At 35.8% G+C, this 24,835-nt stretch overlaps 1 protein-coding gene across 4 annotated transcripts in view; it reads left to right on the top strand.

Annotated features, from left to right (window-relative positions):
* Window positions 1–24,835, top strand: part of ADGRB3 (adhesion G protein-coupled receptor B3) — a 721,557-nt gene that overhangs the window by 317,677 nt on the left and 379,045 nt on the right. For all 4 annotated transcript variants that reach the window (XM_032864447.1, XM_032864448.1, XM_032864444.1 and 1 more), the window contains 2 exons: window positions 3,489–3,590; window positions 3,966–4,072. In XM_032864447.1, the coding sequence (XP_032720338.1) occupies window positions 3,489–3,590; window positions 3,966–4,072 (209 nt within the window). The remainder of the gene's footprint in view (window positions 1–3,488; window positions 3,591–3,965; window positions 4,073–24,835) is intronic.

Genomic DNA, 24,835 nt, shown 5'->3' with positions numbered 1-24,835 from the left:
AAACACATATGTGTTGCCAATACACAACTGGAAGCAGAGGACGTACATCAGGGCTTGACTGCAACATAGCAAGTAAGCCTGGGATCAGAAGCCAAACTGATCACGTTCTTACTGTGGCTCCAACATTTGCTAACTTTTTCTTCTTCCTACTATTTCCCCTTCATTGTCATTAATCTGGGTACCACCTAGCTGCGTAGCAGTGACTGACCTTCCTCCCACAGTCTTAACTCTGGACTTGTCTTTTCTTCCTGACACTGTCACCCCCCCTCTCAGGAGACACTTCCGTGGCCTCGTTGGCCGTTTAGCAGGAGGTTGGATGGGATAACAGGGCTGGAAGCATCTGCTCTTTGTCAGGTGGGGATCAGACAAAAATGGGCAAAGTGGTTCCCAGTTTGCTAATCTCTGTGGTCAGTGTGGAAGTGGGTGGTTGCATGTTCTTGGCTGGTGGTAACTGCTGCCTCCCTTAATTTGATTTTCTGCTGTTTCTATTCTTGCGATATTGGAGGAGGGAGCCCTGTGGAGGGGCTGTCCCTACCTTCACTTGAGTTGAAGCGTTTTCTGGTGATTTTTTAACAATTTTATTATTTTATATTTTTGATTTATGGTGACTCCACCTCTATTCATCAGCACCACTCCCAGGCCAGACTCAGTGGCAAATCCTGGTCTTGGGTCCTAGGAAAGGGCCAGGCTAGCCTGAGCCCCCTGCCCCCTGTAACAGCCTGGACAGATAACACAAGATAATGGTTTAAACATGTGGACATTTTAGAACTGAAAAGGACATTGCAGATGAACTATCCCACCTCCTATCTCTTCACAGATGATGGCACCAAGGCCCTCAAATAAGAGGATTATCTGAAGTGGTGGAGGTATCAGCAGGACTAGATTCCAGAATCCTGACTCAGTAGTCTTTGCTTTGACTTCCTGCGTATCTTCTTGGCTACTTCCAATTATTCAAGATAATTGCCCTCATGCTGAGTTAATAGTCTAGGTTCTCATTAAAATACTTAGGCAACAGTTTCCAATTTAGGGACTCTTTGCTTGGTGATGGTTTAGCAGTCGTTTCAACCTTTACCAGCCCCATTTTCATAAAATGTCTCCACCTTACCCCACCGGAGATCTCCTGAAGGCCAAACCTAATGTTCTCATCTTGGCATTACTCACTGGACTGTCTCCATAGTGCTTTATACTCTGACTTCTCCCTCCTCCTTGAGAATACTTTCTTTGGGGTCCTAGAAAGCTATTCTCTGTCAGGCCTCCACAAGGCACTTGGACAGTTCTTCCTTGGTCCTTGTCCTTGGTCCCCGTGTCTTTTGCAGAATCATCTTATGCCCTGCTTTTTCCTTTGTTAAATACTTTCCCTAGATGATTTCAATGTATTAATAATAGTAGTAACAGTGAACCCTTATTAAAAGTCTTAGATGCATTGACTCATTTAATCTTCCCCAATAATCTTATGAGGTAGAGATTAGTAGTCTCTTTTACCGTATGGGAAACAGGCAACAAGAGAGGTCAATAATAATAATAATAATAATAATTATAATTATTATTATTTTCAGATTCTAAACATTCTTTTTATTACGTGTTTGTTCTCAGGGGGAGTCATCACCACTCCTCCCCCTTCATGAGCCAAGTGTGCCCTTCTGGCCTCTTTAACTCATCCAGGCTGTTGTAGGGGGCAGGACGGCTCAGGCTAGCCTGGCCCTTTCCTAGGACCCAAGACCAGGATTTGCCACTGAGTCTGGCCTGGGAGTGGTGCTGATGAATAGAGGTGGAGTCACCATAAATCAAAAATATAAAATAATAAAATTGTTAAAAAATCACCAGAAAACGCTTCAACTCAAGTGAAGGTAGGGACAGCCCCTCCACAGGGCTCCCTCCTCCAATATCGCAAGAATAGAAACAGCAGAAAACCAAATTAAGGGAGGCAGCAGTTACCACCAGCCAAGAACATGCAACCACCCACTTCCACACTGACCACAGAGATTAGCAAACTGGGAACCACTTTGCCCATTTTTGTCTGATCCCCACCTGATGAAGAGCAGATGCTTCCAGCCCTGCTACCCCAGATATAGAAAATATTGTTTCAAGATTGTAATTTCTGAAATTGTATTCTTCTCCACTAATAGTTATAATGTATCCTAATGAGCTCATAAATTTTGAAATAAAATCAGTATCTGTAGATTATGATTATCATGGATTAAATAGTATATTCTCAAAGGAAGGAATCTCTCCCTGGGAGTCACACTCATATATATACATATATATGTATATTTTTATGTATATACACACATATATATTAGGTACATATATATACACATACATGTCTACACACATATACATACATATATATTATGTATAGACCCCCCTTTTGGGGGGGGGTCTATTTACTTATTAAAGGTATTTACATATTGAAATATTGCTTCATTTATTTATTCAATTTTGAACAACTTCTGTGTGCCAGACAAACCATTAGGTGCAAGATACTGAGATAAGACAACAGATGCCAGGCAGCTGAGGAACACAAATATATGAGCATGTGCGTGGCAGTGCTGTATTAAAAAGTACAAGAGTAGGGGCGCCTGGGTGGCTCAGTGGGTTAAAGCCTCTGCCTTCGGCTCAGGTCATGATCCTGGGGTCCTGGGATGGAGCCCTGCATCAAGCTCTCTGCTTAGCAGAAAGCCTGCCTCCTCCTCTCTCTCTCTCTGCCTGCCTCTCTGCCTACTTGTGATCTCTGTCTGTCCAATAAATAAATAAATAAAATCTTATTAAAAAAAAAAAAAAAAGTACAAGAGTAGGTGTGTCCAGAGCAAGGACTGATATGTTCTTTCTAGGAGCAAGGTGTGAGGTTTAATGCAGAATGGAGGAGAGACAGACTTTACAAGTCTTTGGCTTCCTATTAAAATATTTCTGGTATCCCTCTGTTATTCTTGGGATCCCCTTTAACTTTCTCATCTCAGTAATTAAATTGAGTTTTTGAAAATACGAAGGCCAAAAGATCAAATCAGTTCATTTTCATATGATGTAGTGTGATTGACATCATTGCTCTTGTATAAAGAATAAGAAGTTACATATTCTTGCCTTTTATGTTTATTTCCTCTTAACACTTAGAGCTAATAATTCTAATATAGCTTTCAGTTTATTGGAAATAATTTTATTGCACAATATTTCGAAACATTATAAATATTAGAAAGAATTTTTTTATATGCTTGAATGTAATGTTCAATTTATAAGCAAATTCAAATGACTTTTTAAAAAAGTCTCCAGAGTAAGCACTTTCCAAACATTTTTGTGGAGATTTCATAGATAATGAAATGAAACCTGGTGGGTTTTTTGTTTATGAAGACATCGCTAACATCTCAGTAAATAATATACTTTAAAGAAAATGAAAGAGTTCCGCAGATAGAGAGATGCATTTGAGGACTGTTTATTGCCAATATTTAGAAAAACAAACACTGCTGGCATTCAAATCCCTCTGTTTTAAATTGCAGCACCTTATGAAATATGCCCAGAGGATTATCTGATGTCGATGGTGTGGAAAAGGACCCCGGCGGGTGACTTGGCATTCAATCAGTGCCCACTGAATGCTACAGGTAAAGTATCATGACCCACCGAAACCAAATTAGGATCACCATCCACAAACAGCATGCTATGTTGGCTTATGAAGTCATCCTTTTGTCCTATATCCATCAATAAATCTGTCCCATAAGCAATTAATAATAAAGCAATTTTAGTAAAGTGCTTCATAGATGGAGCCAATGAAGAGACCTAGAAATTCTTGCTAATGCAGTGGTTTCTCAGTGTGATTCACATGCACCATAAAAATAATCAATGTAATATTTTCATATGTATGTCTTCTAAGGCAGGAAAATGTACAAACCCTTTAGTTCTTTAGCCTGCCTCCCAGTTATGTGATGCCTTCTAGCATCTCTGTAATAAAGCTTCTCTCTGTTCTTTGTGACACACAGGCACCACTAGCAGACGCTGCTCTCTCAGTCTTCATGGAGTGGCCTTCTGGGAACAGCCGAGCTTTGCAAGATGCATATCAAATGAGTACAGACACTTGCAGCAATCAGTAGGTGCAAAGCCAGCTTTAGTACTTGCTCTGTTTATTTTTTCCTAATGATCACTGTGTGAGAATTCAACCTTCTGCTTTATAATCAAATCAGCCAAAACCTCTGAAAAAATGCCTGAAGGAAAAAGTGACATGACAGAAAGCTAATTTTGATAAGTCAGTGCTAAACTGCTTCATTCCTAGGGTTTGGGTTTTTATGAAGTCTGCTATTTAAATGAAAGAATTCCTTGTCTAATGGGGACAAGTCGTGAGCAAAATTTGTTATTCAGTTTTTATCTATAGGAGTTACATTATATATCATGATTAGCACAGATCCGTGTTGAATAGTATATAAGACTTACTTCAAAATACCATACATTTTTAAATTATATTCTTTTACATTTTAGTACTTAAGAAGTGATAAGCTGTGTCACTTAGGTATCAAATTTCTCACTGCATTTTGACATTAAGATATTGAAAAAATGACAATGTTATTGCACCAGAGAAAATTAATTACTTGCAAAAGATGAAGTGGGCCAAATTTTTCAAAAAAAAAAAAAAAAAAAGCCCCTCTGTTCCCACACATCATTGAATTATTCACAAAATACGATGTATGAATATTCTGAGCACAGATGAATTTCGCTTGGTATTTTACAAGTGCAAGCCATTGTCATTATTGGAGACTGTTGTTATCTCATCCTGACAATTGAGAGGAACTCCATCAAGGAATAAACATTGAATAAACATTGTGGAGTTTATAACAATATGATCATGAGCCAGCTGGAAAGTTGAACATTGACAGGGTTGATGTTTAGTTAAAAAAACTTTAACTTTTGTTGTGCTTATGTTTTCTTTTAATTTTTTACTGGCACTCACAAATACACATAATTCTTAAAAAATAAAAAAACCCCAAAGAGGATTCTTGCTCGGGGATGGGGATTTAGCTCATACAATAATAATCCATATTGATTCAAGCAAATATATTCGATTATCCAAAAAAAACCCCCAAAAAAATCATATTAAGAAAATCTGAAAACCAGGGGTGCCTGGGTAGCTCAGTGGTTAAATCCTCTGCCTTCAGCTCAGGTCATGATCTCAGGGTCCTGGGATCAAGTCCCACATCGGGCTCTCTGCTCAGCAGGGAGCCTGCCTCCTCCTCCTCTCTCTCTCTGCTTGCCTCTCTGCCTACTTGTGATCTGTCAAATTAAAAAAAAAAAAAAATCTTTAAAAAAAAAAAGAAAATCTGAAAACCAAATGTTAATATGTTTACTTATCAAATCAGTAATAGTAATTGACTTGATGAGTGTTTGACTACTTGGAGCCTTGTTCTTGTTATTAATATATATATATATATGCACAGATACATACACATATGTGTGTTACACAGAAATACTGACATGTATGTCAGTTTATGCTGGCTACCCACAAATACCTCTATTTAATAATAGATATTTATGTGTATATTGGTAATTGATAATATTTCGTTTCACTGAGCCTTATTTCTATGAAAATTAAAATACATATTTATATATATATACAGAATATAATATATAGCTTTGTTTCATAAAAGAAAATATAAGAATATGAAGTTATTTTGTTAATAAGTGTAAATACTTAGACCAGTATATTTCAGAATAAAGATTAACCAAAAATTTCCTAATGAATTTAATTTTAATGAGTTTTACTTCTCCCTAATTGTAGACATTCAACTTTGTTTACTTAATCTTAATAATATCCATGTTCAATTCCTGTTAATCTAGAGTAATGAATGGGAGTAATTGCATGTATTAAGTAAAACATAAGTCAATCCTTATGAATTTATTAATATGTAATGTCACATTTTTGCAGAAATTTACTTTCTAAATTCAGTGTTTTATGTAGTAATATTTAAATGAGTTTGTATTCTATGAGTGCAGATCGTCTGATAATGAACAGAAACAGAAACACACTGTGAAATAGAAGAATTGATCTCTAATTGTGAATTCCATAGAAATCATTCAATCAATAATTTGACAGTCAATGTCAATCCAGTTTTGTCAGGCAAAGAATGGAAGTTGTATCCAGGTACAGTTGCTACAAAGCTTAATGTATTTTCTAGAGGCCATGCTACCTCCTGAACTTTTGATTTAAAACAATGTGCCCTAGATTCTGGTAGTGAGGGCAGGTTCAAGCTTTGTGTTTTACAGAAAAGTCATAGGATCTCAATTCTTAGTTTATTTGAAGTTACTAGCATCATCTTAACATCTCTGGAGATTTTATGGAAGAGCAGATGACATACTATATACTGTTGAAATGTTTACAAATTGTAAAGAATTTTATAAACATGAGGTATTAATACCTACATGTACACAAAATACATTGAGTTAAAATATTATCTCAAAAAGAGTAAAATTTTAGAACTCAACATTTTATTAATGTGAACTGTACATGTGGAAAATTGTAAATAAGACAGATGAAGTAGATAGGTAGAGAGATGAGTGGATAGATAGATGTATATATAAGGTTGATGTCACATGTATTTTCACACATGAATTATGTTTAAACAGACATACAGAAATATACACACGATTGTATATGCTTACATACACACATCTAGTACTTGCCTATGGATCATGTCTCCTATTTGGGAAAGTATAGGACCAATCTGTGCCTTAAATAATGCTTACCTAATACTTCGACTTAATCATGTGTACTCTAACTAAAGTCCATTGGAGATGGAAGTGAACCCAGCTTCCCTTCATACTCTTACTCCTGTTGCTTCTCATGCTTTGTCTGAGTAGCAAAGCTAGATAGTGCTTGTGCTAAAGAACAGTTCTGATACCCACAAGTTCTAAAATTACTTTGCAGACTCTGCATCTTCTTCTTTAGTAGAATTTACTATTTCACAATTTAATTGTTCTATTTTCTTTGAAAGATTTCATGTTGTGCCCCCCTCTATAATCGTAAAGCTCATTAAATATTAATTGTTACCTACTACAGGGAACTATTTTAGGTAAATAGATCTGTTTTCCAACTCTTTTACATGTACATGTATACATAGATGACATTATTTTAAAAACGCATTCTATGAAATTATAGTCATAAACTAAGTTTGAAATGACATTTTATCATCAGTAAAAACATTAGTTGAGTATGTTCTATGAATTCTCTTAATTATAACCCAATTGAAGTAGACAGAATGGGGTGGTTAATCAGTATAATATATAAAATCATTAATCCGTTATACTGAACACTTATTTTGAATTCTTTGAAGACAGAAACCATGTTGTTGTTTTTTTTTTCTTTTAATCTTTATTTATCTGGTGACTAACATAGTGCTAAGCATATACTAAATATTCCATAGATGCTTTTAAAGAATGACTCTGCCACTTTTATAATCAGTAGAAGCACGCTGGCAGCTGGAGGGATCTCAGGTGATACACCAGACTTAATGTTCATGAATTTTAACCATGTGAAATTAGTAAGTATTATCCCTCATGTGCAATTTTCCTAGCCCAAAAATATCTAGAAATGTGGAGTGATTGATGACATTATTTTATGAAATTATTTGGCCATTTCAGAGGAATTTCAATAAGGTAATAATCATGAAGTTGTTTGAAACCTTATAAGGTACAAAATTTAACATGATCCAACTGTTATTCATAAAAAAGACAAGTCACAAATGAATGCACACAATTTTAGAACATTGAGGGTAGAAGAATAAAGTATTGTAGGATCCTTAAAATTTTCATATTTTCTCATATGTTAATATTTCCTTTCAATTTCTGGGATATTTCCTGAATCTTAGACCAAATAAAGTACAAATAATTTTAAAGCCTATTGAGAAACAGGCACAGGAGTCAGACAAATTTTCTTATTACTCATAAAGTTCTTTGAAGAAGAAGGATGAATATTGTGGCCAAAGTGGGGCAAGATCTCCCTGGATTAAATAAACAGATCCCCCTGTGTCTGGTCTACCTGGGCAGTCACAGACAGCCTCTTCTTACCCCCATCCCTCCTCTCTGTCTGTCTGTCTTTCTGTCTGTCGCTGGTTCTCTCCCCCCTCTATTTTACACACATACAGATACATGCTTACCCATATATACATGCATATACATGCACACACACATACACCTACTCCTGAAGTGATAAATTGTGTAGAACAAACAGGATACATACTCTGCATGTAGAGCATTCTAAAGCAAAATTTGAACCAAGCATACCAATACCTTTTCCTAAATTCATCAGGCATATGTCATTCCTCCTTCCCTGGAGATGAGTGAGTGATCGGGGATTGAGAAGGGTCAAAGACATTGCTCTAGTAAAAGTCCTTCCATATGCTAAGTCATTGTCCCTTAAAACCTCTTTTCTATTTTTCAAACCTTCATTTAACAAACAAGTAAATATGGAATTAGGAGCAGTAGTCTGGTCATCAGAAGGTTGATTTTGTGGTCAGGGATGTCAAAAAGCTTGAATCCTACTTTGAGGACTTTGTTTCTCCTATTTTCCTCTAATTCTATCGTTGGATTATTAGGTTAGAGAGACAAAGTTAGAACTATCTTCCTTTAGGGGAAGCTTGAGGGAAGAGAGAGGGAAAGAGACCCAGAGGGACAAAGGCAAAGAGAGACAGAGAATAGATGCGCTTTATTTTTTTTCTATATATTCCCTACCTTCCAGGTGAATTTTGCTCTATTGCAACAAAACTCTTCACATGTTACAGTTTTTGGCCAATACCTCCTTGCATAAGTATCCAGCACACTGCCTAAAAGAGTAGAATATTTTTTAATTTTTTATTTACTTTATTTGAATTCCTATATAATTAATGTACAGTGTTATTTTAGTTTTAAGAGTACTATATAGTGATTCAGGGAGGATAATACATTTTATTACTGCAGCTAATTTAGAGGAAAGGAAGACAATAGGCACCATAGTTTTTGCTTACAACAGATATTTATTCAGCCAAAAAATATGAAAGTCTTGTTTTTTTAATAAGTAGTTAAGAAACAAAGAACCCAATACTATGGTCCAGCCAGCCAGGAGAACTAGCAGATGATTTTTGCTTTCAAGTAGTCATTAATTAAGTGGAGCTAAGTGAGTCTGAGATACGGGAGTTACTTGTTCTGCCAGCTTTTTGTAATACAGTATGGTTGGAACACAGCAGATGATGGTGAAAGCAGGGAGAAGAAGCTAAATCAGAATTTCTTAATCCTGGGTGAACGTTATAATTGCATGGGAATTCTTAAAAACACCAGTGGTGAGGTCACCTTAGGCCAATAAAATGGAATTGTTACCATAGTACACATTTAGTAAATGTGAGCTATTATCATTACTAATTACAACATTAATTAGGTATTCATATACATGCATATATAATTACATCGTCCTCTCTTGGAAGAATGTGGACACCCTTGTTTTAAGTACTAATGACATGGCACCGGACTTCCTTTTTGTTCTTGTTGCCAGTTTTCAAGGTTGTCAGCATACTCACTCCCAGAGCTCACATAGTCATTGCAAAACTCAACAATGTCAAGGAGAAGCTCAAGAACATTATTTCCTTTTAAGTGGACAGAAACCCCTTACTTTTATTCAGGATCAAATGTTGAAGTTTTAGGATCTGAGTTCAACCTCACAATTCCAGAGTATTTAGCATGTGGTCCTGAATAAAATTATGAGTTCACTAAGTGTTCAGCAAATGACAATAACTCACATTTATTGAATCCTGTCTACCCTGAAGGAGCTGATGGGGGAGAAAAGGAAGTAAAATGTTAACTAAATTTTAATGTTCTAAGCAATTCATATGCCAAAGTTCACATTTAATATATTTCAAGAAGATAGTGAATATTTTAGACTTTACATCCCATATGGTTGCTCTTTTAACTATTCAACTCTGCTGTTGTAGCACAAGAACAGCCATAAACAATGAGTAAACATGATGGTGTTCCAGTAAAACTTTACACAAAAACAAGCAATGGGCTGGATTTGGCCCACAGGCTATATAGTTCACTAACTCCTGATCTAGAATACACATTTGTTAATGGTTTTTGTTTGTTTATTTTATCTTATTTTTTAAGATTTCAACTCTTTTAGAATTCTCCATCAAAGAATGGACCACAGTCATTTTAAATTACTTATCAAAGTGAAATCTAGTATCTGGATAATTTGTGAATGGGCTTATTTTATCAGTCACATCATCTGGCATATCTCCTAAATTTTATTAAATGCCAGACATTGTGTAAAACACATGTAGGGTTTTTAGACAATGTCAATGTCCATCAAAAGCATTCCTCCTTTTTTTTTTTTTTTTAATCCAGATACAGCGAGGAGCTGTTACTTCAATGCAGTTGAGATTTGATCTGGGTTGAGGTGATTTGCATTTTAGTAAGACTACCTCTGCTTAGTCCTCCTTCTTCCACTGTGTGTCTTTTTTCTCTTTTTTAAGATTTTATTTATTTATTTATTTATTTATTTTAAAGATTTATTTATTTGACAGAGATCACAAGTAGGCAGAGAGGCAGGCAGAAAGAGAGGAAGAAGCAGGCTCCCCGCTGAGCAGAGAGCCCGATGCAGGGCTCCATCCCAGGACCCTGGGATCACGACCTGAGTTGAAGGCAGAGGCTTTAAACCACTGAACCACACAGGCGCCCCCACTGTGTGTCTTAAAGGCTCTGGATGGAGAGCCTATGTTTGCCTATCCCATCAACCCTGAGAAACTGTAGAAGATTCAGTTCTCTCCTTCAAGAGGTACCAATCAGCTCAATACTTGAGCTTTCTTTCCAAGCAACTTCAAAATTTTTTCCAAATGCATACTTACAAGGATGGAGAAAATTATACTCTGCATTTTAGAAGTTTTCATCTTAGCTTCTCAACTTCCTACGCATTTCAAAAACTTAGTAAAATGTCTCATGGAGAAAAAATTCCAGTAAGATTTTTAGGGACTCTCAAATTTCCAATACATTTTTCTAGTGCTAGGCAAATAAAAAACGTTAGTTTCTCTTTCTTCATTAAAGGTCCTCTTCCAGGGTTACACATGCCCCTCACTTCTTGCCCAGATTTAGCAACACCTCTGCCATGACTAAAATTGTTGGTTACCTTAGAAAGGCTCTCCTTTTTCTGGAAATTTAGTTTATCTCATCCATAGCTATGTGATACTCTAGGGAGTGTGGATTTTGTAATTTATACGGATTTTTCTAGTTTTAGTGGCATAATCATCAGCCTTAAAGGAATTACTGTACTAAACCAATAAATTTTAATTGTATTATAAAAAAAGAAAAACTCTTAAATACATAGAATAGTGTTTCCTAGGGAATTTTAAGGGAGTCCACTATATAGATACATAATGAAATACTTCTCAAGTTATACTTTTCTTCATTTTTTTAAACTGACAATATATTATTGATTATGTCTATAAAAACCCAAAAGAATTTTAAGATTCTCCCAGGTTACAGATTTAGTGTGACTTAGAGATGAAATGTTAGGGTTAGTTTTAGCAGTTGAAATTCACTGACTTGAAATTTATTCATAGAATGATTTAATAAAATATACTTCAGAGTGAATTAGGCTAATGTCAAAGGAAAAAGAAATAAAAGGAAAGTGTCCTTTATTATTCAATCTCTCACCTATCCATTCAACTACCTATTAACTTATTCTACAAATACCTACTGACCTTTATGTGCAACAGAATGCAGGGACCTAAAGATAGAACTTGAATGTGACACACACAAAATGCAAATAGAGTAGACAAGAAATGATATATAATTACACACTGTGATATGCCGAAGGAAATTAACCAAGTGCCAACATAGGCAATAAAGTTTGGGGACTGATTTAGATAAGAAAGTCAGAGAGGTCTCTATGGAGAAATAACGTTTAAAGCTGTGGCCTGAAAAATGAGATGGATCTGGACATTCAAAGAGTGAAAAGAATGAGTATGTCAGAGAATAAGAATGCCTTCCATTTGAGGGAATAGCATTTGGAAAATCTTCGAAGTCTTTAAGTAAGTGAAAGATGATCTAGTTGCCAGAGGTATTGAGCAAGAAGAGAATGTCATGAGATGAAGTTGGAGAGCTATGTAGGGAAAAAATAATTCTATACCTTAAAGACCTTTGCTAAGAGTTCGAATTTTATTCTAAATGCAATGGGAAGCCATTAATAGTAAAGAGCGATGTGACTCATTATAATTAAAGAGGGTCATATTGTGTTCTATGGAAAAAAGGCTATAGGGTAGCAGAACTGGAACCTGTCAAGCCTGCTGCAGTAATCCAAATGAGAGATGATGTTATCCTTCATTAAGGTTGAGTGAACACATTTGGCTGATGGGAATGTCATTTTCTGAAATGAGGAAGGCAGGACAATAAAGAACGGTGTGAAGCAGGTGTACTTAGGGGTTGCCAAAAGTTGTATTATACTGAGGTTTGAAATAAAGAACTTAGAGCGCAGCTAGTCAATTTAGTTGTGATTTTTCTCCAGCACAGTTGAGCTGCTTGGATGCAGGTGCAGAGAAGGCATTTGGTGGAGCTAAAACGTTTTCCGAAGACCAGAAGTATCAGCAAGCAGCACCTGGGAACTTGTTAGAAATGCAGAATCTGAAACCATGTCCCAGGCCACCTTAATCAGAATCTGCATTTTGAAAAGCTCCCTCTGTGACTCATTGTACATTAATGTTTGAGAAGCACAGGGATAGATTTTATCTAAGGTTGAATTTTTGGCAGAGGAATGCAAAGAAGTAAAATGGTAAACAATGTAAAAAAATTAAAACATAAAGAAGGGAAAGTTTTGGTGGATGAATGCAAAGAAATTAAATGATTGCTAGCCAGTTTCCATACCACAGGATATACCTCTGTTAGGTGATACCTAGTTTTCCTCTTCTGGGCACATGGGAGGATTGTGTTACTTCACTCCTTGAAGTTAGGTATACACCTGTGACTAGAACTGTCCAACTGGTTGTGTAAGGAAGTGGTCTTTGTCATGTTGGGGCTGAGAATGCTGTTGCCAATGCAAAATCTTTCAACCTCCAACACCCCAAACCCCTGAATGACTATGATGAACAGAGACTTCCTGATGACCTGAGTTACATATATAGTGTGAGTGAGAAATGGATTTTTATTGTTTTTAGGCACTGATATTTTAAAATTGTTTATTATCACAGCATAATCTATCCCATTCTGACTGGTACAATATCACAAGAACTAGGAAGTTTAAGTAATGGAAATATAACTGAAAAAACCATAGAGAAATATTGGGTTACTTAATGCTCTGTCTCCCACTTAGGTGGTTCCTGAAAATTTGGGTCCCAGTCTGTAACTATTTTATACAGCTTTGAACTCAAGGAACATGCTCTAATTCTATCTCCTAGGTCAGAATATTAATAAGAGCTTCAGACTGATTTGATGTTAAGGAAAGAAATCTTAGCTACCTACGTCCCTTGCTCAGGAATTGTACTTTTGACTAATTCTAGCCACTATGAAATTAAAGCTAATTCCAGTGTGTGTGTGTGTGTGTGTGTGTGTGTGTGTGTGTGTGTGTTTCCTTTTAGGTAAATTTACTATGTTCTCATAAATTTATAGGTTTTACAGGGAGATATGCATAGTGTATAGCTAACTGACTTTTCTTCATCAGTTTTCTTCATGACTCAGTTTATTCTTGTAACAATAAATTGGAATCCTCAATTTTATGACATCCTATCTCTCACTTCAGGAATTCCTGGGGCAAGAACCAGGGTACCAAATACCCCTGGCAAAGGGTTCTTTTTCCTGGGTTCTGTACAAAATATACATAATTCATGCAGGAGGTTTCTGGACTAAATCTCTCCATCAATTTGTCTCCAGACAAGAATTGTCGTTTCAAATTTGAACCCCGAGCCCTAGAACAGCTCTAACATGAATGCAAGGTTTTTTGTATCAGATATAGGGAAAATTAAGAACCATTAATAGAGTAGAACAAAGGGTACGCTTTCTTTTCAATATGGGATGATCTCTCTTTCCTAGAGACAACAGATAGATCTGCAAATAATTTAATACCATCATCTAATGAATGACTTTGGTCTTAGATAATTGATAGTTACGACATGAAGCAAAAATATATACTTAGATTATTATTTTATGAAAAGAAGTTTCTTGTATAATTACTTTTAATTGAAGTCACTTAGAGCTGTGAGAACCTTTAAAATACCTTACAGATGGACTGTAGGAGTTGATGCTGAAAATAATATATAAATATATGATGTTTAAAGTGTGTCATTTGCACAAAATGACTACGATAAACCTTTTTTTAGGATTCACACAATAGAGACAACTGTGGCTGGCAGTAGGAGGCATAGAGTGAAAAGAATAAGGTTATTTCAGAAACACACCTACTCTTTAAACCATGACCGTCACCATATCTGTCTATATAAAGAACAAGAAGGCTTAATCCAGAACTATAAAAAGCAACTATTTTTAGAATTCAGGTTTTTTTTTTTTTTCTTTTCACTGTCGATCTTGTCAACAGTATTAAATGTGAATGACACAGAAACTTTTAAGACTTGCCCTTTGGAACAAAGATGGTTACAGAGTGCTGCAGTGTGAGCAGACTAAATTACTGATAATTATAATTTTTAAAGGAAATACCAAAATTATAAACCTGAAGTACTTCAGTGACTAAATTAAAAAAAATTAGAAAATAGAGCCCCAGGAAATAGAATCCTTGATATATCCATGGGGATTTTTCCCTCCGCTTGAATAAACTACTTACAAAGTCTTTTATAGAGCCACCTGGGTGGCTCAGTCAGTTAAGCATCTTCCTTCAGCTCAGGTCATGATCTCACAGTCCTGGGATGGAGCCCACTTTGGGCTCCTTGCTCAGTGGGGAGCTTGCTTCTCCCTTTCCCCACTGCTCATGCTCTCTCTTGTTCACTCTTTCTCAAATAAATAAAATCTTTAAAAAAAAAAAAAAAAGAAAAAGTCTTCTATAGATATTGGTAAATGGCTTTAGGAACATTTACACACTAAATTCCAAATAATGACTATTACTCAAATAATTGGCAGTACCTCAACAACCTGGGAAGTTGCTTCCAGTCTCTTCTTTCTTGTATTCTTTTTTCATATGAAAAAAGATTTAGTATCTCTTTAAAACAAACATGATTAAGAATGATTTTTAAATATCTAAGCATTTTGACAGTTTCTAGCAGTTAAGCATGTAGTGGTTAAGAGCAGGAACTCCAAAATCTACTACTTGAACTTAAATCTTAGTGCAATTCCAGAGCTAAACAATCCTGGGGAATGCAGTTCAACACACTAAGTTGATAGTCTTATCTGTAAAATATGAATAATTATGGCATCTCCAACAGTTGTTTTAAAAATCAAATGAGATCATTCATGTAAAAATTTTATCCCATACTTGCCATTTAATAAGCTCTCAATAACTCCTTTATTGTAGTTGCAATTTTTGTTATTTTGTTCTAAAAGGTAGCAGTTATAGAACTATAACTATAGTTGTTTAAAATTTCTGAAATCACTTGCCTTTTTATATAATTAGATATCTTTTAAAAGGCAGTTGTGTCAGGGGATGTAAAATTTCCCCATTATTATATATTTTATTGTTTTGAAACATCATGGACTGATAGATTTTTACCTTGTCAGCTAGTGAGGTTGATAGCTACAGAAGGGAAATCCTTCTGTAGCTTCAGTTTAATTTAGCAAGCCCTTTGAGCAGGTACCTTTGTGTGCAGACAGTGAGATAGAAATTGCAGGGGACACATAGTTGAATAAGAAAGTGCAAGCCCTTTAGGAGTTTATGATCTAGTACAATAGATAAGATAAGAACACAAACACTATAATAATGTAAGATAGAGCAAGATTACTTCTTTGAGGCTTGAATCCAGAGATCATATCATGATTGTAGTTATCTGAGAAGAATTCAGGAAAGAGGAAGAAAAGATAACAATTTAACAAGTATATTTGGAGGGAACACTTAAAGTTTCAGAAGAGCCTAAGTCAGGGAGCAAAGGCAAGATCCATGGACTTGCTTTGGGAAATGGTGAGTAGTTCAGTCTGGTTGGTATTAGGAACCTATAACAATAGTGGAACAGTGGGACAGACCAAGCTAACACTTCACAGATCATACTGACTTTTGTATAAACTACAACAAGATATATTTGCAAATATTGCATTGCAGCTTGGCTCAAAAGAAAGATAGGGAGATATTTAGATGAAAGAAATTTGGAATAAAAAGAAAGCCTAACTCGAGCTATAGGGGAGAGTTGATGATTCAGCAACCTATGAGAGTTTCAGATTATATGTGAGTTCTAGGTGCTGGAGCCTAAGATTCAAAAGCCCTTTTGGAGATACTGACCAGAGCCCCCTCCCAACGAGCAGTGAGGGGGGCTCTTAGCCCCTAGCCTCTATTCCCCTGCAGTGAGCTGGCACTCTTTTTTTTTTTTTTAATTTTTTCAGTGTTCCAAGATTCCTTATTTATGCACTACACCCCGTGCTCCATGCAGTACATGCCCTCCTTAATACCCACCACTAGGCTCACTTAACTCCTCACTACCTCCCCTCCAAAATCCTCAGTTTGTTTCTCAGAGTCCACAGTCTCTCGTGGTTCATTTCCCCCTCCAATTTCCCCCAACTCACTTTTCCTTTCCTTTTCCTAATGTCCTCTATTTTATTCCATATGCTCCACAAGTATGCGAAACCATATAATAATTGAATCTCTCTGCTTGACTTATTTCATTCAGCATAATCTCCTCCAGTCCCATCCATGTTGATACAAAAGCTGGGTATTCATCATTTCTGATGGAGGCATAATTCTCCATAGTATATATGGACCACATCTTCTTTATCCATTCGTCTGTTGAAGGGCATCTTGGCTCTTTCCACAGTTTGGCGACTGTGGCCATTGCTGCTATGAACATTGGAGTACAGATGGCCCTTCTTTTCACTACATCTGTATTTTTGGGGTAAAGACCCAGTAGTGCAATTGCAGAGTCATAGGGAAGCTCTATTTTTAATTCCTTAAGGAATCTCTGCACTGTTTTCCAAAGTCACTGCACCACTTGCATTCCTACCAATAGTTTAAGAGGGTTCCCCTTTCTCTACATCCTCTCCAACACTTGTTGTTTACTGTCTTGTTGATTTTGGCCATTCTGACTCATACAAGGTGGTATCTCAATGTGGTTTTTAATTTGAATCTCCCTGATGGCTAATGATGATGAACATTTTTTTCATGTGTCTGTTGGCCATTTGTATGTCTTCTTTGGAGAAGCGTCTGTTCATGTCTTCTGCCCATTTTTTTGACATGATTATCTGCTTTTTGAGTGTTGAGTTTGAGGAGTTCTTTACAGATCTTGGATATCAGCCCTTTGTCTGTAGTGTCATTTGCAAATATCTTCTCCCATTCTGGGAGTTGTCTCTTTGTTTTGATGACTATTTCCTTTGCTCTGCAGAAGCTTTTGATCTTAATGAAGTCCCCAAAGTTCATTTTCTCTTTTGTTTCCTTTGCCTTTGGAGACATATCTTGAAAGAAGTTGCTGTGGCTGATGTTGAAGAGGTTACTGCCTATGTTCTCCTCTAGGATTCTGATGGATTCCTGTCTCACATTGAGGTCTTTTATCCATTTCGAGTTTATCTTTGTGTATGGTGTAAGAGAATGGTCAAGTTTCATTCTTCTACACATAGTTGTCCAATTTTCCCAGCACCATTTATTGGAGAGACTGTTCATTTTTCCACTGTATATTTTTTCCTGTTTGTTGAAGATTATTTGACCAAAGAGTTGCGGGTCCATATCTGGGCTCTCTACTCTGTTCCACTGGTCTATGTGTCTGTTTTTGTGCCAGTACCTGCTGTCTTGGTGATCACACCTTTGTAATAAAGCTTGAAATCAGGCAACATGATGCCCCCAGTTCCCCCCCCCCCAACATTTCCATAGTAATGCAGGGTCTCTTCTGGTTCCATACAAATTTTAGGATTGTTTGTTCTAGCACTTTGAGAAATGCCAGTGGAATTTTGATTGGGACGGCATTGAAAGTATAGATTGCTCTAGTTAGTATAGACATTTTAACAATGTTTATTCTACCAATCCGTGAGCATAGAATGCTTCTCCATCTTTTTGTGTCTTCTTCAATTTCTTTCATGAGTGTTCTGTAGTTCCTCGAGTACAGATCCTTTACCTCTTTGGTTAGGTTTATTCCTGGGTACATTATGGTTCTTGGTTGAGCTGGCACTCTTCTGACTCCTCTGGTCTCATGGACTAGAAAAACTGTAAGTCTAGGTTGTGTCTAAAAAATATGTAGTTAATACAAGGTTTTGGAAGTAAGAGGAAACAGATGGCTTTTCAAAAGCTGAAACTTCTTGTCTGAGCCATAAACAGAAGGAATTAATATGAAAATAAGCATGAGATGATCTAGCATCTTTGACTTGCTTCAGGGACCCACCCTAAGAGAAACACACTCAAAACTAGTTTGTAACAACTCTTTTACAAATCAGCAGCTTGGCCTCCCAAACAATAAATGCATCTCACTGAATATGAGTTGATAATAATGACAAATATCATTAGGGAGAATCAACAAATTAGGATCATTAGCAATGCAAGAAATAAAAATAACAGAAAATAGGAAAGAAATGATAACATTCATTTAAACAGATTTAAGAGATTTTTAAAAAGAGAATGGCAAGAACAGCTGAAGAATGGAACAATATGAAAAAGATTACATGAAACATCTATAAGTGGAAAATATTGTCATTAAATTAATGAAGAGACCAAATAGCCAATTAGATACAACTGAAGAAAGAATTAGTAATCTGGAATTTAGTCCTAGAAAAAGATCACTCAGTAGCCAGAACAGATCAAGAAATGAAAAGTAAGAAAGACAACTTAGAAAATGAAGAACAGAATGAGAAATTTTAATGTATTTAATAGAAATTTATTCCAAAAAGAGACCACAAAGATTTGTGGGAGAGGCAACATTCTATGAGTTGGTATATAAAAAATTTTTTTGAAGTTGAAGACTGATAAGATACTCAGATTGAAATAGTACCAAATAAGTAAAAACCAATCCAAATAAATATAATTTGTATTATATTAAATACAAAAAGAAAAAAATTTAAAGCTACCACACAAAAAAGGGGGAAGGGGTAGTAATTTACAAAAGATCAGCTACTTTGTACTTGCAACAAATAAGGCACTAAAATCATATTATGAAAATGCTATGGGGAAAATAGAAGCATCTTTACCTAAAAGATCAATTGAAAGTGAGAATAACAACAATAACAAAAAAAGACAAAGACTGAAAAAGTTAGCATTCACAGAACCCTACCAAAATAATCACTTAAAGATTAGAAAAAAAGGAAAATACACTCTGAAAGAAGATAATTTAAAAATGAATGGTTAAGAAGCAATTGTGAATAGACTGGTTAAAAAGTATTGCTAGTTTAAAAAAATCAATAATAAAAATAACAATAATAATAATAAACATTAATTTGAGGAATTCAAAAGCAAAGTGGATTCAATTACTAAGTAGCATTAGAGATGGAAGAGTAAAACTGAAATAATCACTAACTGAGTAGAAAAAAATGTCAAATAGGGTTGGGTGGATACAATGAGATAAAGGTAGATAAAATATTAGAAATGTGGGTTAGGGTTATACTTGGATGGCCTTGTAAATCAAACAATGGAGAGGATATCTTATTTAATATGAAAATGGATGATTTTTTTGGCAGTTATATTTGTTTTTTGAGCCAAGAAGTGACATGTTCAGAGTTGAAAAATTAGGATAGTTTAGCATGGGAGACTCAGTGATACCTGTTGGGATACCTGTTGTGATGAGGTACTGAAGACCTAGACCATCATGCATCTCTTCCCTATAGGTAAAAAGGACAGATGTGAGAAATAATACATAGCTAAGATTCAGAGGGCTTAGAAATTGAAGATGGGAAAATAAGGGCTGTCACTGAATATCTTTTATCTAAATATCCTCAGCTTTGTATTAATCCTTCATAACAAACATATAATGACATTTGTTTCTTTTCACAGACAAATCAGAAAATCCTAGGCGAATGACAATTTGGCCAGTGACCTATGTGGTAAATAGTAGAACCACAATTTAAATCCAGGGTTTGTGACTCCAGCGGTTCTTTAAACTTAATATACTAATAAGATTTCCAGAGACAATGCTTAGTAGGTAATTGTTGAGTTTAATTTGCAATTTAAAGAATTGTGGGTTTTAGATCAGATTTCATACTTCTGATTTTGATTTTTAAGAGAAACAGAAAGAAGACAGTAGTTGAAGGGAAAGTAGCAATATTTAAATAAGATACACTGTATCAGGCTGTATTTTTATGAGAGGGAAAGATTGAGGAGGATTGTGTGGGATTCAAAATCATAGACCTAACCATAGCCTTCAATCATAAAATCATAGAGATAAAAATAAGACAGGTGAAGTGAAAGTAAAGGACAATTTGAAATGGATAACTGGTAAGGTGAGCAAGCCCAATCTGAACTCTATTTCTTCATCCAGAAAAGAGAAAAAGCAGTCCAGTAGATAAACAGGGATTGGTGATTCTAGAAATAGCAAAAGTGTAGGCTTAAGGTAAGGAGAGAAACTTCCACAGTCTACTTGTGTTGTGATCTTTGAAAGAAGATCAAGAACCTGGAATTGTTTTTCAACTAAATATGTTCTGGATGGCTATCTGTCTCAGCTGAACACTCTCTATACCCTTTATAAATGCTGCCAACAGTCTACACTCATGTGTACAAATATTACAAGATATTTGTTCTGGGTGCTTTTCAATGACAGTGCCGGGAAGGATACTAATTAGTGCCAATTGTGAAAGCTGGTGGTGTGATGGGGCACCTGTCTGCAAAGGGCTGGGCTGAGAACAACTCGTTTCACAGAAGCCTGCTAAGCAGCTGTCAGATGGCAATGACGTTAATTTACTACCGACTCGGGCTGCATTTGATGCTGACCCAGGCATGAAAGACTGCTTTTTTCTAACTCTGATTAGTTGAGCCATCCACTGCCTTCTGTACAGTTTTTACTGCAAATAGAATACATGACTAACTGTTTTATTCCACAAGATTTAAGTCAGTGTTATGTTTTTGTTTGAGGGGACGGATACGTTAGATCTGTGCAGGTAAAATCCCTCACAGAGGTGGGGGGTTGCCAAAATAATGGAGCTGTTCTGAAGTAGTTAGATGATGTTTACCTTAGCAGCTGTTACTTACATTCTATTTCTAATGGAGAACATTCAAGTCCTCTGAAGCTCTGAGTATCACAGCTGTGATTTGTACGGCCAGCACAAAACTGAAGACTGAATTTTAGGACTTTTTTTTTTTAGGGAGACCCTATCAATTTCATTTCTCTTTGCGACTTTCCTCACACTGTATCTACGGAACGGGACACTTTTCAGGCCGGAAGCTACACTGTCTCTTTAAGTCAGAAAGTTTATTTATTTCATGCTGTTTGATACCAGTGTTTTCTATGTTTTCTATGTTGATAAACACGCTAGCACAGCTTTCAAGAGTGCCTTACTTAATCCTATGACCTAACATAAACATAGAAGGACATTGGCATACTCATTCATTCATTCATTCATTTATTCAACATAGTAGAAAGCCCTCTAGGTGCAGGGAATGTAACAGGTAAAAAAAAAAAAAAAAAAAAAAAAAGATGTCTTTCTTCACAAGGCTTATATTCTAATGGAAGAGGCCAGAAAACATATAAGCCAAGAGACAGATACACAATGGTTAGTAAGGCTGAGCACAATGAAGAAGGGTAAATTGATTGAGAATGACAAGGAGAACATTTTGTGTAGGGAGTCAGGTAAGACCTCTCTAAGGAAATGACAAAAAACAAACGAACAAACAAAACATGTGGATTTCTGTGGGAAGACTCTTCCAGGCCAAAGGAAAAGCTAGTTCAAGGGCCCTGAAGTGGACATGCACTTAATGTACAACGAATAAAGGGACAGGTGTTGAAAGTCTCCAAGAAATAGATCATGTAGGGTACACTGTGATGAAGCAAGCTTTCCTGTATGCAGCAGCTGTACTCACTCTGTTAAGCTTGCATGAGTTCATTTGAAGTTAAAAAGAAAAGAAAAAAAATTCAAAAGAAATTTTAACTCTATAGGCATATTTTTTCTAATCTTACAAGGGACATGGTAAACTGAGTCTCTGATGGGTTCAATGACATAAATAATAAGTTGAAACATTTAAATAAAAATCTAGACAGCTATGGCTCCAAAGCCCTTTCTACTGTATTACATTACAAAGGTATAATTAGGACATCATAACTGAAACGCACTCTAACAAACTTTACTACATTCTAAGGCTGTGAATAAGGCATGGAACCTACCCTCAAGATTCAGAAAGACTATTGGCACAGAAAGACATACAGGCAAACATACTTCAGTGTGATAGCGTGATGTGTGTAAGATAAGAGAGCACAAGGAATGAACCCATTAACTCTGTTTAGATATTTAGGAGAACCAGGAATTAATATGAGTGGTATATAAACATGGGCTAATGTAAGGGAGGAGGGTGAACGATTCAGTGCAAAAACATGAAGTTATGGAACACATGACCTGAACAGAAAATTGCAAATAGTTATCAATAGCAGAACTGGAGTTCAACTTGGTAGTACCTATCTTCTTGGCAAACCAGCTGCCTTTTACTCTGAGGGTCAGTCCTTCTGATCACCCAGTATCATGATTAAATATGTTAATGTCATTCCACAGCAAAGTCCATTGAAATTTTAGAGATATGCAAGGGCTAGATCATTATGTCGTCCAATCCTTGGGGCTTTAGTCAGTGGTCAGTCACTGCCACTGAGGAGAGGCGGGGAGAATAATGAAAGAAGAAAATAAGAAGAAATAAAATGTCTAAATCTGTTATTTTTTTAGCATAACATAATGGAAATACAGTTTATCTCTGAAGAAGTTTATTTTAACAAAATATTTTTAGAGAGAGTTTTAGAGGCTAAAGAAAAGTATCATCTGAAGTGCCAAGATAATTAGTAACATTTTTTTTCAAGTAATTCATAACTTTTGGATTAGTTCAGATTGATTGCATACTTTAAAGGATTTGTTGTCATATTTCTTAATGGGAAATTGATAATTATAGTTATTATACATTAACCTTTCTATTTCAATAATTTCTGGTGTGTTAGTTCTTTATTATTTCATACCCTTTTGAAAATTTAATCTTATCACAATTTTACCAGTGGAATGATATTGACCTTTTAGTAAACAAATAAAAATATAATGGATCATTGCTATCTCCTTACCTTTTCTTACTTTGCTGTTATACCACATTGTAAAGTGTTGTTCTTCCCTTGAAATGTGAGATAAGCAAATATGACAATTGGTGGCAGATTTCTCTGGCCATCAAACTAATTTAAGCTTTGCATCTTAATTGTTCATTCTGCTGCTGAAGATATCACTTTTTTTTTTTTGGTTATTTTGTTTTATTGTTATTGTTTATTTATTTTTTAAGTAAAGCTAATGTAACCTAGCTTTCATTTAGAGATGTCATAGTACATCTCTAAAATTTAGAGCATTTTCTTAAGCTAAAATTTTCATAAAAACTTTTTTTTGGTGTTACATAAAGATGTGTTTATTTTAGGGACGCCTGGGTGGCTCAGTGGGTTAAAGCCTCTGCCTTCAGCTCAGGTCATGATCCCAGAGTCCTGGGATCGAGCCCCGCATCGGGCTCCCTGCTCGGCGGGGAGCCTGCTTCCTCCTCTCTCTCTGCCTGCCTCTCTGCCTACTTGTGATCTCTGTCTGTCAAATAAATAAATAAAATTAAAAAAAAAAAAGATGTGTTTATTTTAAAAGGTAAGAAAAATTACTAAGCTCACTTTATTAAATAAAAATGGATATGTTTTTTGTTTTAATTCCAGTATAGTTAATGTACAATGTTATGTTAGTTTCAGGTGCACAATATAGTGACTCGATAATTCTATGCATTGCTTAGTGCTCATCATAAGTGTACTCTCAATACCCTTCACCTATTTCACCTATCCCCTACCTACCTCCCATCTGATAATCATCAATTTTTTCTCTATAGCTAAGAGTCTGTTTTTCAGTTTGTCTCTTTTTTTTATTTATTTGTTTTGCTTCTTAAATTCCATGTATGAGTAAAATCATACAGTATTTGTCTATTTCTGACTGCTTTATTTCACTTAGCATTTTACTCCCTAGATCTATCCATGTTGTTGCTAATGGCAAATAATATTGCATTATATAAATATACCACATCTTTATCCATTCATCTATCAACAGACACTTGGGATGCATCCGTAATTTGGCTATTGAAAATCATGTTTCAATAAGCATAAAGTTGCATATACCCTTTTGAATTAGTGTCTTCATATTTTTTGGGCAGATACCCAGTAGTGCAATTACTGAACCATAGGGTATTTCTATTTTATTTTATCGTTTTTTAAGGTTTTGGTTTTTCTTTTCTTTTTTCTTTTTTTTTTTTGAGAGAGAGAGAGAGAGAAAGGGAGAGCACGAGTGGGAGAGGCAGTGAGAAAGGGAGATAAAATCTCAAGCAGACTTCTTACTGAGTGTGGAACCCAATACAGGGCTCAATCTCAGGACCCTGAGATCAGGACCTGAGCTGAGGCTGAGTTGGATGCTTAACCAACTGAGCCAGCCAAGTGCCCATGGTATTTCTATTTTAAATTTTTTGAGGAAACTCCGTACTGTTTCCCACAGTGGCTATGCCAGTTTGCATCTGTGTTGCTTTTTCTCCACATCCTCATCAATACTTACTGTTTCTTGTGTTTTTTATTTTAGCCATTCTGACAGGTGTGAAGTGATATCTCAGTAT

The sequence above is a fragment of the Lontra canadensis genome, unplaced genomic scaffold (genome assembly GCF_010015895.1).
Source record: "Lontra canadensis isolate GAN:19392208 unplaced genomic scaffold, GSC_riverotter_1.0 scaffold27, whole genome shotgun sequence".
Classification (NCBI taxonomy): Eukaryota; Metazoa; Chordata; class Mammalia; order Carnivora; family Mustelidae; genus Lontra; species Lontra canadensis.
This window is presented reverse-complemented; position numbering and strand designations above follow the sequence as displayed.